At 33.9% G+C, this 13,517-nt stretch overlaps 2 protein-coding genes across 4 annotated transcripts in view; one reads left to right on the top strand and one right to left on the bottom strand.

The window, feature by feature from the left end:
- LOC105336483 (bifunctional 3'-phosphoadenosine 5'-phosphosulfate synthase) overlaps window positions 1-13,355 on the bottom strand; it is a 29,356-nt gene extending 16,001 nt beyond the window's left edge. The window contains exon 1 of one of the 3 annotated variants that reach the window (XM_066066921.1): window positions 13,197-13,355. In XM_066066921.1, coding sequence (XP_065922993.1) covers window positions 13,197-13,232 — 36 coding nt within the window. In that variant the 5' untranslated portion in view covers window positions 13,233-13,355. Of the gene's footprint in view, window positions 1-2,433; window positions 2,585-3,698; window positions 3,843-13,196 lie in introns of those variants that run through there. The other 2 variants (XM_011440825.4, XM_066066923.1) reach the window with 2 other exon arrangements.
- On the top strand, window positions 8,156-11,624 carry LOC117682817 (uncharacterized). The gene is made up of 2 exons (XM_034451267.2): window positions 8,156-9,730; window positions 11,443-11,624. The coding sequence occupies exon 1, from the start codon at window positions 8,385-8,387 to the stop codon at window positions 9,717-9,719; it is 1,335 nt and encodes a 444-aa protein (XP_034307158.2). The 5' UTR covers window positions 8,156-8,384; the 3' UTR covers window positions 9,720-9,730; window positions 11,443-11,624.
- Window positions 13,356-13,517: the final 162 nt, after the last annotated feature.

Here is a 13,517-nt window from a genome sequence, read left to right as displayed (position 1 = left end):
TCCTAGTATATGAACACTGAACAAGGGAAAGTCCTAATATATGAACACTGAACAAGCAGGGAGGTGACAGGAAAGTCCTAATGTATGAACACTGAACAAAGGAAAGTCCTAATATATGAACACTAAACAAGTATGAGAGATGACAGGAAAGTCCTAATATATAAACACTGAACAAAGGAAAGTCCTAATATATGAACACTAAACAAGTATGAGAGATGACAGAAAATCCTAATATATGAACACTGAACAAGTATGAGAGATGACAGAAAATCCTAATATATGAACACTGAACAAGGGAAAGTCCTAATATATGAACACTGAACAAGCAGGGATGAGGGATGATAAGAAAAACCTATGATGAAGATCTAGCTAACAAGCATTCAGAATGACAGGAGAGTATGTGCTATACCCTGTCCCAAGATATCCTTGATTACCCTGTCCCAAGATATCCTTGATTCACATTTTGCTTAATTACTCAATATCTATAAATACATCAGGGTTCAAATGATGTTCATTCAAAAGTGAAAAATTCTAAGATTTTTCATTTGAAATGCTCCCTCTACCTTATCAGGCTTCAATACACAGCTAAAAAATGTGATGTCTAAGGAGACTTTGTATTGCAACAGACCCGTATGATGACGTTGAAAAACTGTGCGAGGTATTCTGTGTAACTTCCGAATGGAGAAAAGATGTCAACATTCCCCATTATAAATCTCCGCAAGAAATCAGTTTTCGTTCCTTTGATTTTTTTCGAGTGAAAAATAATAATTTGTGTATGAAATTATCTTGGTTTTCCTTTTCATCTATTTCAATTGTGTGTATTTTTCTTTTCTATTAAAAATCATCCAAACTTGCTGCATACAGATAGTCACATCAGTAGCTGCTACCAGACGAGCTGTAAAATTGTATAAAGCTTGTACACGAGTTAGGACAATTTGTCTGCTTTCCTGATGACAGACATGAATTTTAAACCAATGAAGTGAAAAACAAATCATTTAATGCTTTTAACAGCATTAACTTTGGAATAAATTTAATAAATTTTTGAGTTTTGAAAAAATTGAACCATCTTAGCAGAACTGCACAGTATGAAAGAATTGATGTTGAGCTACAGGCATGAGGAAGAAAATTAATGTACACTTATCGATAATGAAAATCTTGACGTCATTTCTCAAGACAATTACATAGCATTTATTTTAGCAATAATATCAATGCATGTTTTTTTTTCAATGGATTTGGTTATAACTTTAATATTAACTGTATGCCATGATTAAATACCAGTCTTCCAACTATGCGACATGCTATAAAGAATATGTTAAGTACGGTAACCTTGTCTCTTTTTATGAATAATTTCAGGACATGTAATACGAGCATTTTTTTTTTACAACCATGAAATTTTGATATCGATAAGTTTGTGATTAATAAACATTTATTACTTTCAGTCATAAGATGTAAGTTCTTCTGTAAAACTCAAGCCAGATCAACATGTCCCACGTCTTTATATATAAATAAAAGATTTGTAGGTGACTTATTTACATGCAAGGGTTGTTGGCATGGAACCTAGAGAACTTAATCCTTGTGAATTGGCAAATCAAGCTTTTCTCTGAAATGACTGCATCCGTTACATCCTGTACGAACCACAAAGAGAGCATTTGACTTGTCATATCAACATCTCTTTAAGATTATTCATATGAAATAATGCGTTATTGATCAGAATATTACGTTGACGGAAAATCGAGCCAAGATATACTGACATTTTATAATACTTCTTAGAAGTTTCAGCTCTATTTAGAAATCTGCTGCCATTCAGATTTTTTAGATTTCATTGAATTTTGTTGGTAGCTAGGTCATCAACTGTAAAAAGTCAATGAAGAGTAAACCTCACAAGTATTAAGTAAGTCAATGATTGTCATCATTAAATAAATGTACAAGTTATGTAGTGCAGGTACTTGAAGAAAAAACAAACTGAACAATAAGCAAGAAAATGTACTTTGACCACACTTAATTGTTGCATATAGAAGGACTCAAAGAGCAAGCACATTCATACATGGATGAACTGCTTTCTGATGCCTAATCAGGATGATAACCCTAATTCCTGATACATTTACTGTGTTATCTTTAAATTAAAGTTTATGCATCAAATAAGGTCACAGTGATAAAAACTGTGCCAATTTGGAGATAGATAAATGTGAGAGTACACTTACTGGAGATAGATAAATGTGAGAGTACACTTACATCTGACAGTAGAGAACATGGCTTACTGTCAACAAAGACAAATACATACAACATCTTTTTGACATTCACCTCTAAAATCACATGTGTTTTTTATTTTACCTCAGGCAAATGTTTACTCTTCATAAACATGCCATTTATCTAGAAGTAATAGCTGTTTCAACACCGGATTGCATGCTCCAGCTTCTGTACTCTTGTACTTACGTAAGATAAGTTAAAAGCCATAGAAACCAACTTCTGTTCCTCTTAATCCAACCAAAAAATCATCCAGTGTTAGAGGGACCTAGGGTTACTTATAGGAGTCTTGCTATGTGTCACAGATGGGTTCCTCTGTGTGCAGTCCTTTACTTCATAGGAGATCAATACACGGAGCAAAGAACCAAGCTTTGATCAACACGCTTAATAAACCAAGCCTTACATGCAGTATTGGCAAATTCATTCAAAGAAACTTTTAACTGCTTTAATATGAAATTACTGGATTGAAAATAGAAAAAAGAAAATTGATTTTTTTTTGGGGGGGGGGGGGGCAATATTAACAGACTGTCTAACAGAAAGAAGTTCCATATAAACTCAAGTAAACATTAGAAAAATCAAAGATCTCTAGGCACTAGGAAACAAAGTTCCTGGTTGAGGTAAAGAATTTGGAAATCTTGAAAGTACGTTAAAAAATAAAAGCCAGGAATCTTGAGAACATAACTTAAGATCTCGAGGTAATAATTCAGACTCTCAAGGAAGAGAACTCTCATATCAGGACTTCAATAACAAAATCTAATCTAGAGATCTGTTGGTTATAGCTGCAATAATGTAGCCCCCTCCCGATTTTTTTTTTTGGGGGGGAGTAAACATCCAGTAAAAATCAGATATAAAAAATTGGAGAGGGCTACATTATTGCAGCTAAGTCGGTTACTACATATCATCATAGAGATTTCAGGAGAGCGTTGGAATCCTTGGTTAATAACATGGGTGCTCATATAGCCCTCAAGAATAACTTCAAGAGAGGAGACCTGGGATGTTAGTGTACAATACTACATGTGTAAACAAATACAGGGGGAAATCAAATTGTCTGGAGTATGTTGTACAGTTACTCAAATATTCTCAGTAACTGATGAAAAATTCTAAACATGACTCTACATAATGTCACATGTACAAGTATGAGATAATTGAAAAAAAAGTTTACTGAAAACTTTTAAGATTTGTCTTTATAATTCTAATTGTTTTTCTAATATATCTCCATCAAAGGCAATCTTTTTTTTATGTTCATATTTCATAAATTTTCAAGTTATTGTACTGGTTTAAGCTATTCATCAGATTGATGACTTAATTAGCATTAAAGTAAATTCTATGAATGAATACATACATAAATTCCATGCTCTAAATAGCAGATAAAACAAAGACAACACAAGAAAAAAGGTTCTTGTATATAATTTTTTTTTTCTATTTAGAAATCAATCAGACTAATCAATATTTACCGAGTTGAAAGCAAACTGGAGGTTGTAGGCTGACATTACGGAGGACGTGGCGAAACTGTTCTAGCCTCCCCGTGACAGGATAAGTAAGGGGCTTATATTTGTAATTTATTCACTCCATTTGTTGACAGAAACTTAGACGATTATAAATGTTTTGTCAATGTTGCGACAGATGTCTCCCCCGTCACTGCCATTTCTCCACAGTTTACATGCATGGCCATACAATCTATTGGCCATTTCTCCACAGTTTACCTGTGTGGCCATACAACCTATTACAATAATGACCATGCATAACATACACATGGGGAGTTCGGGCAGCTTCTGTTATACCTCAAGGTGTACTTACTTTATATAAAAGCATTTATTTAGAGACCAAAATTATTGTTTTTCATTATTTCTTCATAATTTATTTCCTTGAGGAGATTATGACAAGTTATATTATGTATATTCATTGATATAAAAATTTTGTTCATATATTAACTATCTCCAATCCTTAGCAATGTTTGATAACTCTATTTCATCCTGAATTTTTTTATCCAAGGCATACTATAAATCTGCCTAATACTTAATATTGACGAATTTAATTAGTATTGAAGTATTAATATTATGCTAAGCCATTCAACAAACTGCTTGGCTTAGTGGCTCCGCAGAGACCTACTTACCTAGAGGTTAAGGGGTTTGAGCCACCGTTGCACCGGTACAACCTTTTTTTTTTCTAATTTGATCGCAACTTGTATACGTTATTTATTCCATTATAACGGTATTCATCGTGACCAAAATTGCAGTAACTTCGTAAAATGCATGGATCCCATAAAAGAAATTCTTTTTATTTTATTTCATTTATTGTTTCAAGGATATATAACATCTTTTAATAGGATGAAAAAAATACTTTGAGGCTGAGGATTGGAGAACCTGTAATACTAAAATTATTCAGTTCCAAGAATTTAAGAGGCCTGAATTATTTTCAATGTTGAAAATAAAATTCCAGGTTCAGACCTAAGACAGATGTGACAAATGCTAGGAACTGTTTATTAATGTTCAAAAGTAAATAGCAGATAGAAAAATCAATTTGAAAAAGGTCTTTATTAACTAGTACATGTATATTGAACCAATGTCAACAAAAACATGGCACAAGCTTTATTTACACAACAATTGAAAGAATTGTGAGCTCTGTATTTTGCTTTTAACTCTATGAATGACAGTGGATTGCATTTACTAATTTTAAAGAATTGTGAAAATTCAAAATAGAAAACAAAATTAGGCCAAAATCTTGACTGTGCCCCTTTACAAGAGCTAAAATTTCATTATGGCAATCATTTCATATCAATAAAATGAAGTACAGTGTAGTCAGTGTACCATTTAAAGTGTATAAATCATTTTTACTTAATACATGTATTAATACTTGGCCTAAATAAAAATATGCTTAAAACTAAATTGTTGGTTTTATTCTATTCCTTGGCATATCTTAGAGCATGTGGGTGACAGAGTTAGGTTCATTGACATGACGAGCACATGTGATAAACATGTTCAATAAAATCTTTTTGTTAATATTTTATATATAATATTCGAAAGTTTAAGGATATATTAAAGGATTGCAAATTTATAAAAACCTCAAAAACTAATTCACAGGAAAAGCAGGAATGTTTTCTGCTTAATATGGTGATGGAGTTTGGGTACTTGGATATATGTAGCATGACAGTGTTTGCAAAGGAAGTAAAATAATGTTAATTTAAAGGCGCCATATTAAAGACAGCAATGGCAAGTTGTGTAGAGTTTCATCAGTGAAAGGCATGTTGAGAAACAGCACAATGGTGCTTTCTTGTGCTGTGCAGTCATGTCCAGGTCAAGTACAATCTCTTTATTTAGCTTTATAACTTGAATAGGATATATAATAATAAATCTTTATCAAGCTATTCAAAATAGCTTGATTTGGCTATATTGTCATACAGTTTTCTTCAACGTGTAATTTCTTCAGCATGTATATAAAATCAACCTTTAAGCCAGCATTTTTTTTATTCTTAGGTTTACAAACCCGCGCTCTGTTTTCTGAGATTTAAGGAAAACAAATAAAATCACAAAAAAGATCTCTTTATTTTCCCTGACAGCAAATTTTGACGGAATCGAGATTTTATATCGGAATTGATATTGTAAAGTAATAACTTCCTGTCAAATATGTCGCGAGGAAATGTTCACATTGAACTTAGGTTTGTGTTTATTATGGCCTTGTTTAGTCTGAAATTTGCTCACAGTGGCGGAAAATGCCAAGATCAACAACTTAAAGAGAAAAACTTGATCAACAACTTAAAAAGAACAAACTATCTTGTCAGACTGATATGTAATGCATGTGTTGCAAGTGGAAAAGAAACGGTCACTCAAGCATCCAAAAAAGCATCATTTGTTTAATAAAAGAAAGTTAACATTTTCTAGAGCAATGTTGTCTGAAGATTAAAATCCATGCTTAACACCTTTGACAGTATACATTTATATATAGCATTCCTTACTTCAACCATTTTATATAAAATTTTGTTTCATTGGTAACAAAGATTACTCTTAAGAAATAAATTGGCAAACTATTTGTACCAAGCTAAAATTTTAATATGATACAACTGTAACTAAAGATTCTTATAATGTTAAATGACTTGATCCCTATAAATTGACAAATGAACATTGCTACATGTTATATGTCAAATCTGTATGTCCAATATTCTATTGTACTATTTCAGTGATATGTTACACAGATGACATACTTTTCCCATGCTACAATTGATGCAGTTACACACCACTATCATGAAGTTGTCATTTATTATACATATTATTAAAAAAAGGTGATGTCATAAAATTTTTATTTTACCTCCTACGGAACATTACAATTTTGTGGTTCGTAGACCTAAAAATAAAAAAAAAATTGGTTGTCAATTTTTTTTTTAATTTCCTCCTCCTACGGAACTTTATCATTTTGTGGTTTGTAAACCTAAAAATAATGAATTGGCCATGGTGAAAGTATGAGTAGTACTAAAATTGAGATTTTTTGTGTTTTTATTTTTTATAATTACCATTTTTGTGAAAAACTGCATAAAAATACTGGCTTTATCAAGCTATTATGTAGCTGCAGGTCTGTAGCTTTCTCGGTCTGAAAACATTTGGATGGACGACCCGGGAGTACAGTTCCATGCGAGTTAAAACGTTGCAATTTCAGGTGCACAAAAATTGCACTAGTCTCGAACTGATTAATCTTATTTACGCACAAATTCTGTGGAAATAATGAGTTCTATTAAATTCTTCAGGCAATTTACCACTGATATAATCACTTTACTCTACAGAGACTTACTTCTTTTAATTAAACATGCTACCCAACCTTTAAATTGAAATGAAATATGTTTAAGTCGTGTTCAGATCAAGCTTCGCCCTTTTACAGGTAAAAAAACAGCACCACTACACTTTACCCGGCTGGTGATAATATCAGAGGCAAGTAATGTGAAGATACAGGAACCTGTAGTAAAATGTCTGAGGAATATTTTGGAATCAAATATTTGTACAGAATGTGTTCAGAAATAAGAGTAATCAGTCCAAAAATAGCACAATTTTCCGTGCGTCATAAATTGCAACTTTTTAACATGTGTCATAGAAAACCGTAGCTCCCTAGTCGTCCATTTCAAAGTTTTTCAGACTGGGAGCTACAGACTATCAGCTAGCTATTCTGACTTATACATGTTATTATACATGTAGCTTAATTAACCTATACTTGTGGCGACCAGATCTCTCTGAGTACCATTTCTCGCCAGTGCATTGTGAAATCATTTTATCAACACATAAAATTTTATACAAAAAATGATGTAACGCTGCACAGGCGAAAAATGGTACTTAATGAGAACTGGTCGTATGCCAGTACTGGCGTGCGACCAGTTCTCGCCGAGTACCATTTCTCGCCAGTACATTGTGAAGTCATTTTTAAAATGACGTCATAATGTACTGGCGAGAAATGGTACTTCTCGCCGAGTACCATTTCTCGCCAATACATTGTGACGTAATTTTTAAAATGACGTCATAATGTACTGGCGATAAATGGTACTCGGCGAGAACTGGCCTGGGGGCCATAAAAGTTAGACGAGCTCACTTTTGATCTAAGTCTCACTTTTATCAAAGGAAGATATAGTGGAAAAGTGAGACTGAGATCGAAAGTGAGCTCGTCTAACTTTTATGGCCCCCAGGCCAGGTCGCACACCAGTATAGCTTATTCAAGAGAATAGCTAAATCAAGAGATAACACTGGACCTGATGTTAGCGCAGTGGTTTGTTTCATGACATAATGGCATAATGGTTTTTCAGAACATTCTAATGAGATTTTGCAATGGCTTTACCCGCCAGTCTTTAGGCTACTTCTATGTAAAGCCCTTTTGGAGAATTAGGTCCTCACCTATTCTGTTACGTCATCATACCAAGGGAATCACGTGAGATAGCATTGCATCTGCGCAGACGGGTCAGTGCGTTGTTACTGCTTGAAGTAGACGGGCGCTCCGATTTAAATAGTTCTAATTCCGTTGTAAACGGAAGATTTCATCGGAGTTTTACACCCTTTTTTGTCGTAGACAAAAAATTAACGGGTGAATCATTTAATTCATAATAATCTGTCGTGGACAGATTTTCTTTAGTATACTTACCAATTAATACAACGAGTTCGCAGAACACGTGCATGACTATGGCATCCGCCATGTTGAAAAAGTCGGAACGCGAGAAAGATTCAAGAGGGAAGAGCACCAAGCCTGAATCAGTCTCGCTACCAGTGCAATTTCCGTTGACTACTATTTCACATGAAAGTTTTTTTGAACGAATGAGCTCGCCGAGCACGTTACATGTGACAAAAAATACTGTCGGTCAAGGATCATCACGATCCACTATGGCCACCAGGACAGAGACATGTACTTCACCTCAAAATCAAGTTAATGAAGAAACCGGAAATGAGTCTGTTGAAAACAGAAATTCTCAGAATTTTGACAATTTGGCCAAATGCTTCGAAATGTTGACGAACACTATCACAGCCGGTTTTCAAGGACTTAAGTCGGACATGGCTGAACTTGTTTGTGAGAAAAGTGACAATAACTATGTAGACAATAATTATGAGTCTGATGAATTTTACTCTGATGGTGAAATTTATGAGAAAGACAGTGAGTCAAATACAATGACTGTGGATGATTTATTGTCAAAAACAAAACTGTCGGGCTCAATATCCGGTAAACCTGATTCCGGGAAAAATGAAAACGAAAGTGGGTCACAGTCGAGATTTATGAAAGTCGCTTCTGAACAAGTAACTTTGCAAGACGTTACAACAGAGCCCATACACAAAGACTTAGCAAAACTTGTGAACGATCTTATGTTCAAGGTAAAAATTGACAAAAAGTTGGCCGAACAGGTGAAAGAATCTGCTGAGAAAATCAAACGACCAGAAAATTGCGAGAGTCTCGTGTGCACAAAAGTCGATGAATTGATATGGAACAGATTACAAGTTCCAACCAAGTCGCTTGACAGCAGATTTCAATACGGTCAACTCTTTTTAGTGAAAAGTGTGACAGTACTTGTAAACATTTTGGATAAGATTGTGTCAAACAAAGATGTAGAAAAAGAAGAGTTAGTCAGAGAACTGATCAAGACTGTTGAAATGCTCAGTTATTCGAATTACGAACTCAACATGAGACGAAGAGAATGTTTAAAAAGTGACATAGACAGTGTGAATTATTTGTCACTTTTTTCGTCTGGAGTTCCTATAAACCAGTTCCTTTTTGGGGGAGAATTGGGAAAACGCTTAGATGAAATTGAAAAGACCAATAAAGCAGTCAATAGAGTTATGACAAGCAAGAATATGAGACGAGGCACCTTTCATGGAGCTCGAGGTCAGAGATTTCAACCTTACTCCAGACCGTCTGGGTCACAGGGCTATTTCCGAAGCAGGAATGCCCCTTTTTTAGGCCAAACTTCCAAGAGAGGGAATTACAACAGGAAGTTCACAAAAGGCAAAAAGAAACAAGAATGATTATTGATGGGGTAAGAAATAAAATTAAAAACATCAAATTTGAAAATGAATCGGTTGAAGTTCTGTTACCTGAAAATTTCAGGGCAGGTAGACTGAAACAATTTTTAGATGAATGGAAAGATATTACATCAGATAAAACTATATTAGACACTGTAAAAGGATGTCATATTGAAATTACAAATGAATATGAGTTAAATCAATTGAGCCCATCATACCCCTTGAGATTTAATGAAAGAGAAGCTGATATTGTGTCTAAAGAAGTTTACAAAATGTTAGACAAGAATGTCATTGAGAAATGTAATCATTGTTCTGATGAAATTATATCAAATATATTTATCAGGCAGAAAAAAGACAAAAGTTATCGAGTTATACTGAATTTGAAAAAATTCAACAGTTATGTAGAATACAATCATTTCAAAATGGAAAGTTTACAATCGGCTCTGAATTTAATGAAACAAGGGTGTTATATGGCATCAGTTGATCTGAAAGATGCATACTATTCAGTTCCACTTGCGAGAGAATACAGAAAATTCATGAGATTCATGTGGAAAGGAGAATTGTTTCAGTACACTTGCCTTGTTATGGGTTTAGCATGCAGCCCAAGAAAGTTTACTAAACTTATGAAACCAGTTTATTCAGATCTTAGAAAACTAGGCTTTTCTAATGTTCCATACATTGATGATGTGTATTTGCAAGGTGATAATCAATATGATTGTTGGGAAAATGTTAAAACTACTGTCAACAAATTGCAGAGCTTGGGTTTCATTTTGAATATTGAAAAATCAGTCTTCATCCCTAAACAAGAAATAGTGTTTTTAGGGTTCATTTTGAATTCAGTAGAGATGACAGTGAAATTAACACAAAATAAAATTGATAACTTGTACCAATGTTGCCAAAAAATTTTAAAGTTGAAAAAAGTCAAAATTTTAGAGATTTCTCAATTGCTTGGCTTTATGGTGGCTAGTTTTCCAGGAGTTGAATATGGACCTTTATTTTACCGTACTTTAGAAAATGACAAAATTGATGCATTAAAATATTCTCGAGGGGATTATAATGCAAGTATGGAAATTTCCTTGGAAGCAAGAAATGACATAAACTGGTGGATAGAAAATGTACACAAATGTATGAAGCAAATTTGTCATGGTGAACCCAATTTTCTTGTCAGAACTGATGCATCCAGTAGTGGATGGGGAGCTGAGTTTGATAATGTAACTACTGGTGGTAGATGGAATGAACAGGAATTACAATTGCATATAAATGAACAAGAATTGTTAGCAGTATTATTTGCTCTTAAATCTCTGTGTAAAAAGATTTCTTGTGCTCATGTCCACATATTGTCAGACAATACTACAACAGTATGTTATATAAATGCTATGGGAGGTAGTAAGTCAAGATCTTGCAATAAGATAACTAGAGAAATTTGGTTTTGGTGTATAAATAAAGAGATCTGGCTATCGGCTTCTCATATACCTGGTTCTAAAAATACAGTAGCTGACAGATGTTCTAGAGTTTTTAATGACCACACAGAATGGATGCTTAATCCTAAAATATTCAACAAAATTAGTACATTATGGGGACCATTTGACATTGACATATTTGCGTCAAGACTTAATAAACAATTGCCTAAATATGTAGCATGGAAACCTGATCCAAATGCTGAGTTTATTGATGCATTTTCAGTCAATCTAAACAAGTTTTATTTCTATGCATTTCCTCCTTTTAGTGTCATAAGTCGAGTTCTTCAAAAGATTCAGAAGGAAAAGGCAGAGGGGGTGATGGTAGTCCCTGTATGGCCGACACAGACATGGTACACAAGTCTGTTGGAACTGTTGGTGGATGTTCCTCGAATAATTCAAAAAGAACAGGGCTTGCTGAAACTACCGCATTCCGAAGAGAAGCATTCGATGAAAATAACTTTGATGGCATGTCGTGTGTCTGGATCAAATTCCAAGAACAAGGAATTTCGCGAGACGTATTACAAATCATCAAAGAATCGTGGAGAGGATCTACCAGGAGTCAGTATGCAACAATCATTAAGAAATGGACAAGCTTCTGTGGTGAAAGGAGTATTCATTTTTTTCAACCAACTATAAATGATGTGTTAGAATTCTTGTTAAAATTATATAAGGGAAATTTAAGTTACAGTTGTATAAATACTGCCAGGTCGGCATTATCATGTTTTGTAAAGATCGATGGTACTGATGTGGGGAAACACCCATTAGTCTCAAGATTCATGAAAGGTATTTTTCAACTAAGGCCTACTCTATCTCGATACAATGAGATTTGGGATGTGGATGTTGTTTTTGATTACATTAGAAATATGAACTGCAATGAAATGCTATCTTTAAAACAGCTCACTTTGAAAACTGTTTCATTAGTAGCCCTAATTTCATCCCAAAGAGTACAATCTATTCATAATATATGTTTGTCAAATATGAATGTTGATGATTCAAAATATGTGTTTTATTTAGGTAAGATTAAACAATCTAGACCTAGTTGTAAATCGTTTTATATGAGTTTAGAAAGGTTTCCTGGAGAGGAAAATTTGTGCATTTTTAAGGCTTTGTCAGAATATTTAAAAAGAACAGAAAGTATCAGAAATGGTTGTGACAAAGTTTTTATTAGTTATTTGAAACCCCACAAGCAAGTAAGCAAAAACACTATTGCGAGATGGATCAAGACTTTTTTGGGTCTTGCTGGAATCAATATAAAGAAATTCTCAGCACATAGCACTAGAGCTGCTTCTTCTTCAGCTGCAATACGGAATGGTGTACCCATTACAGAAATTCTAAACAAAGCAGGATGGAGTTCTGAAAAAACTTTTTTCAAGTATTACAATCTAGATGTAACAAAAACCAAATGATGTGTTTGTGTTTCTTTAAAGTTTTTGTGGAAACATGCTTTATTAAAAAGAAATAAACCAGTTATCAATTTAATTGTTGTATATTTCAAATAAGACGGTGCATTTCAAAACCTTAAATTCTGTAAGGAGAGGTTTGATTGGTTTTCACATACTGGTTTATTTTGAAACAACTTGGCACATCAATGCTTTAAAATCTCACGTGATTCCCTTGGTATGATGACGTAACAGAATTAGAAAATTAAACGATACTTACCTGTAAGTTGAAGTTTGATTGGAATTCTGTTTCGTCATCTTTATACCAAGGGGATTACGTGCCCACCCTTTAAGGCCCTCCCATGTATGGACTGTTGGGGTGTTTATGTTTTGGTATTGATGAGCCAAGTTGTGATTTTAAAAACTGACCCGTCTGCGCAGATGCAATGCTATCTCACGTAATCCCCTTGGTATAAAGATGACGAAACAGAATTCCAATCAAACTTCAACTTACAGGTAAGTATCGTTTAATTTTCTAATTAAACACACTGACACTGTTAAAAATAAAAAGATAATCATCTGCAGCATGCAGCACGAGCTCCATAACTATATTTCTTTAAAAATAAATGAAAGATACTTACATGGGCATTCTTGGCCTTAAATATTTCACCGCTCATCTTCTTATGTATTTGTCTTGGCTTGTTTTAAGAGCCAGCGGCACTGAATTTTTTTGCTTTCAGGTTTCTGGTTTGTTTTATGTTTAGGTCACCTTATGTTTACAGAGAACCGGAAATGGTGCCTATTAACTGGTTCCAAAACTTTTTCTCAATGAAATGCAATGATTTATCATTCTACACCAAGAGTCAATACTTTATAGTTTCCCTTCATTTTTTACGTTTAACTCTCTCATATTACATGTTGATTTTTCGTATCTATATAAACAATTTCGTTTTAGTTGACTT

The sequence above is a fragment of the Magallana gigas genome, chromosome 7 (genome assembly GCF_963853765.1).
Source record: "Magallana gigas chromosome 7, xbMagGiga1.1, whole genome shotgun sequence".
NCBI classification, from domain to species: Eukaryota; Metazoa; Mollusca; class Bivalvia; order Ostreida; family Ostreidae; genus Magallana; species Magallana gigas.
This window is presented reverse-complemented; position numbering and strand designations above follow the sequence as displayed.

Bases quoted from the DNA above. Each gene is read 5' to 3' on its own strand.
- LOC117682817 (XM_034451267.2), top strand. From the start codon at position 8,385: ATGACTATGGCATCCGCCATGTTGAAAAAGTCGGAACGCGAGAAAGAT.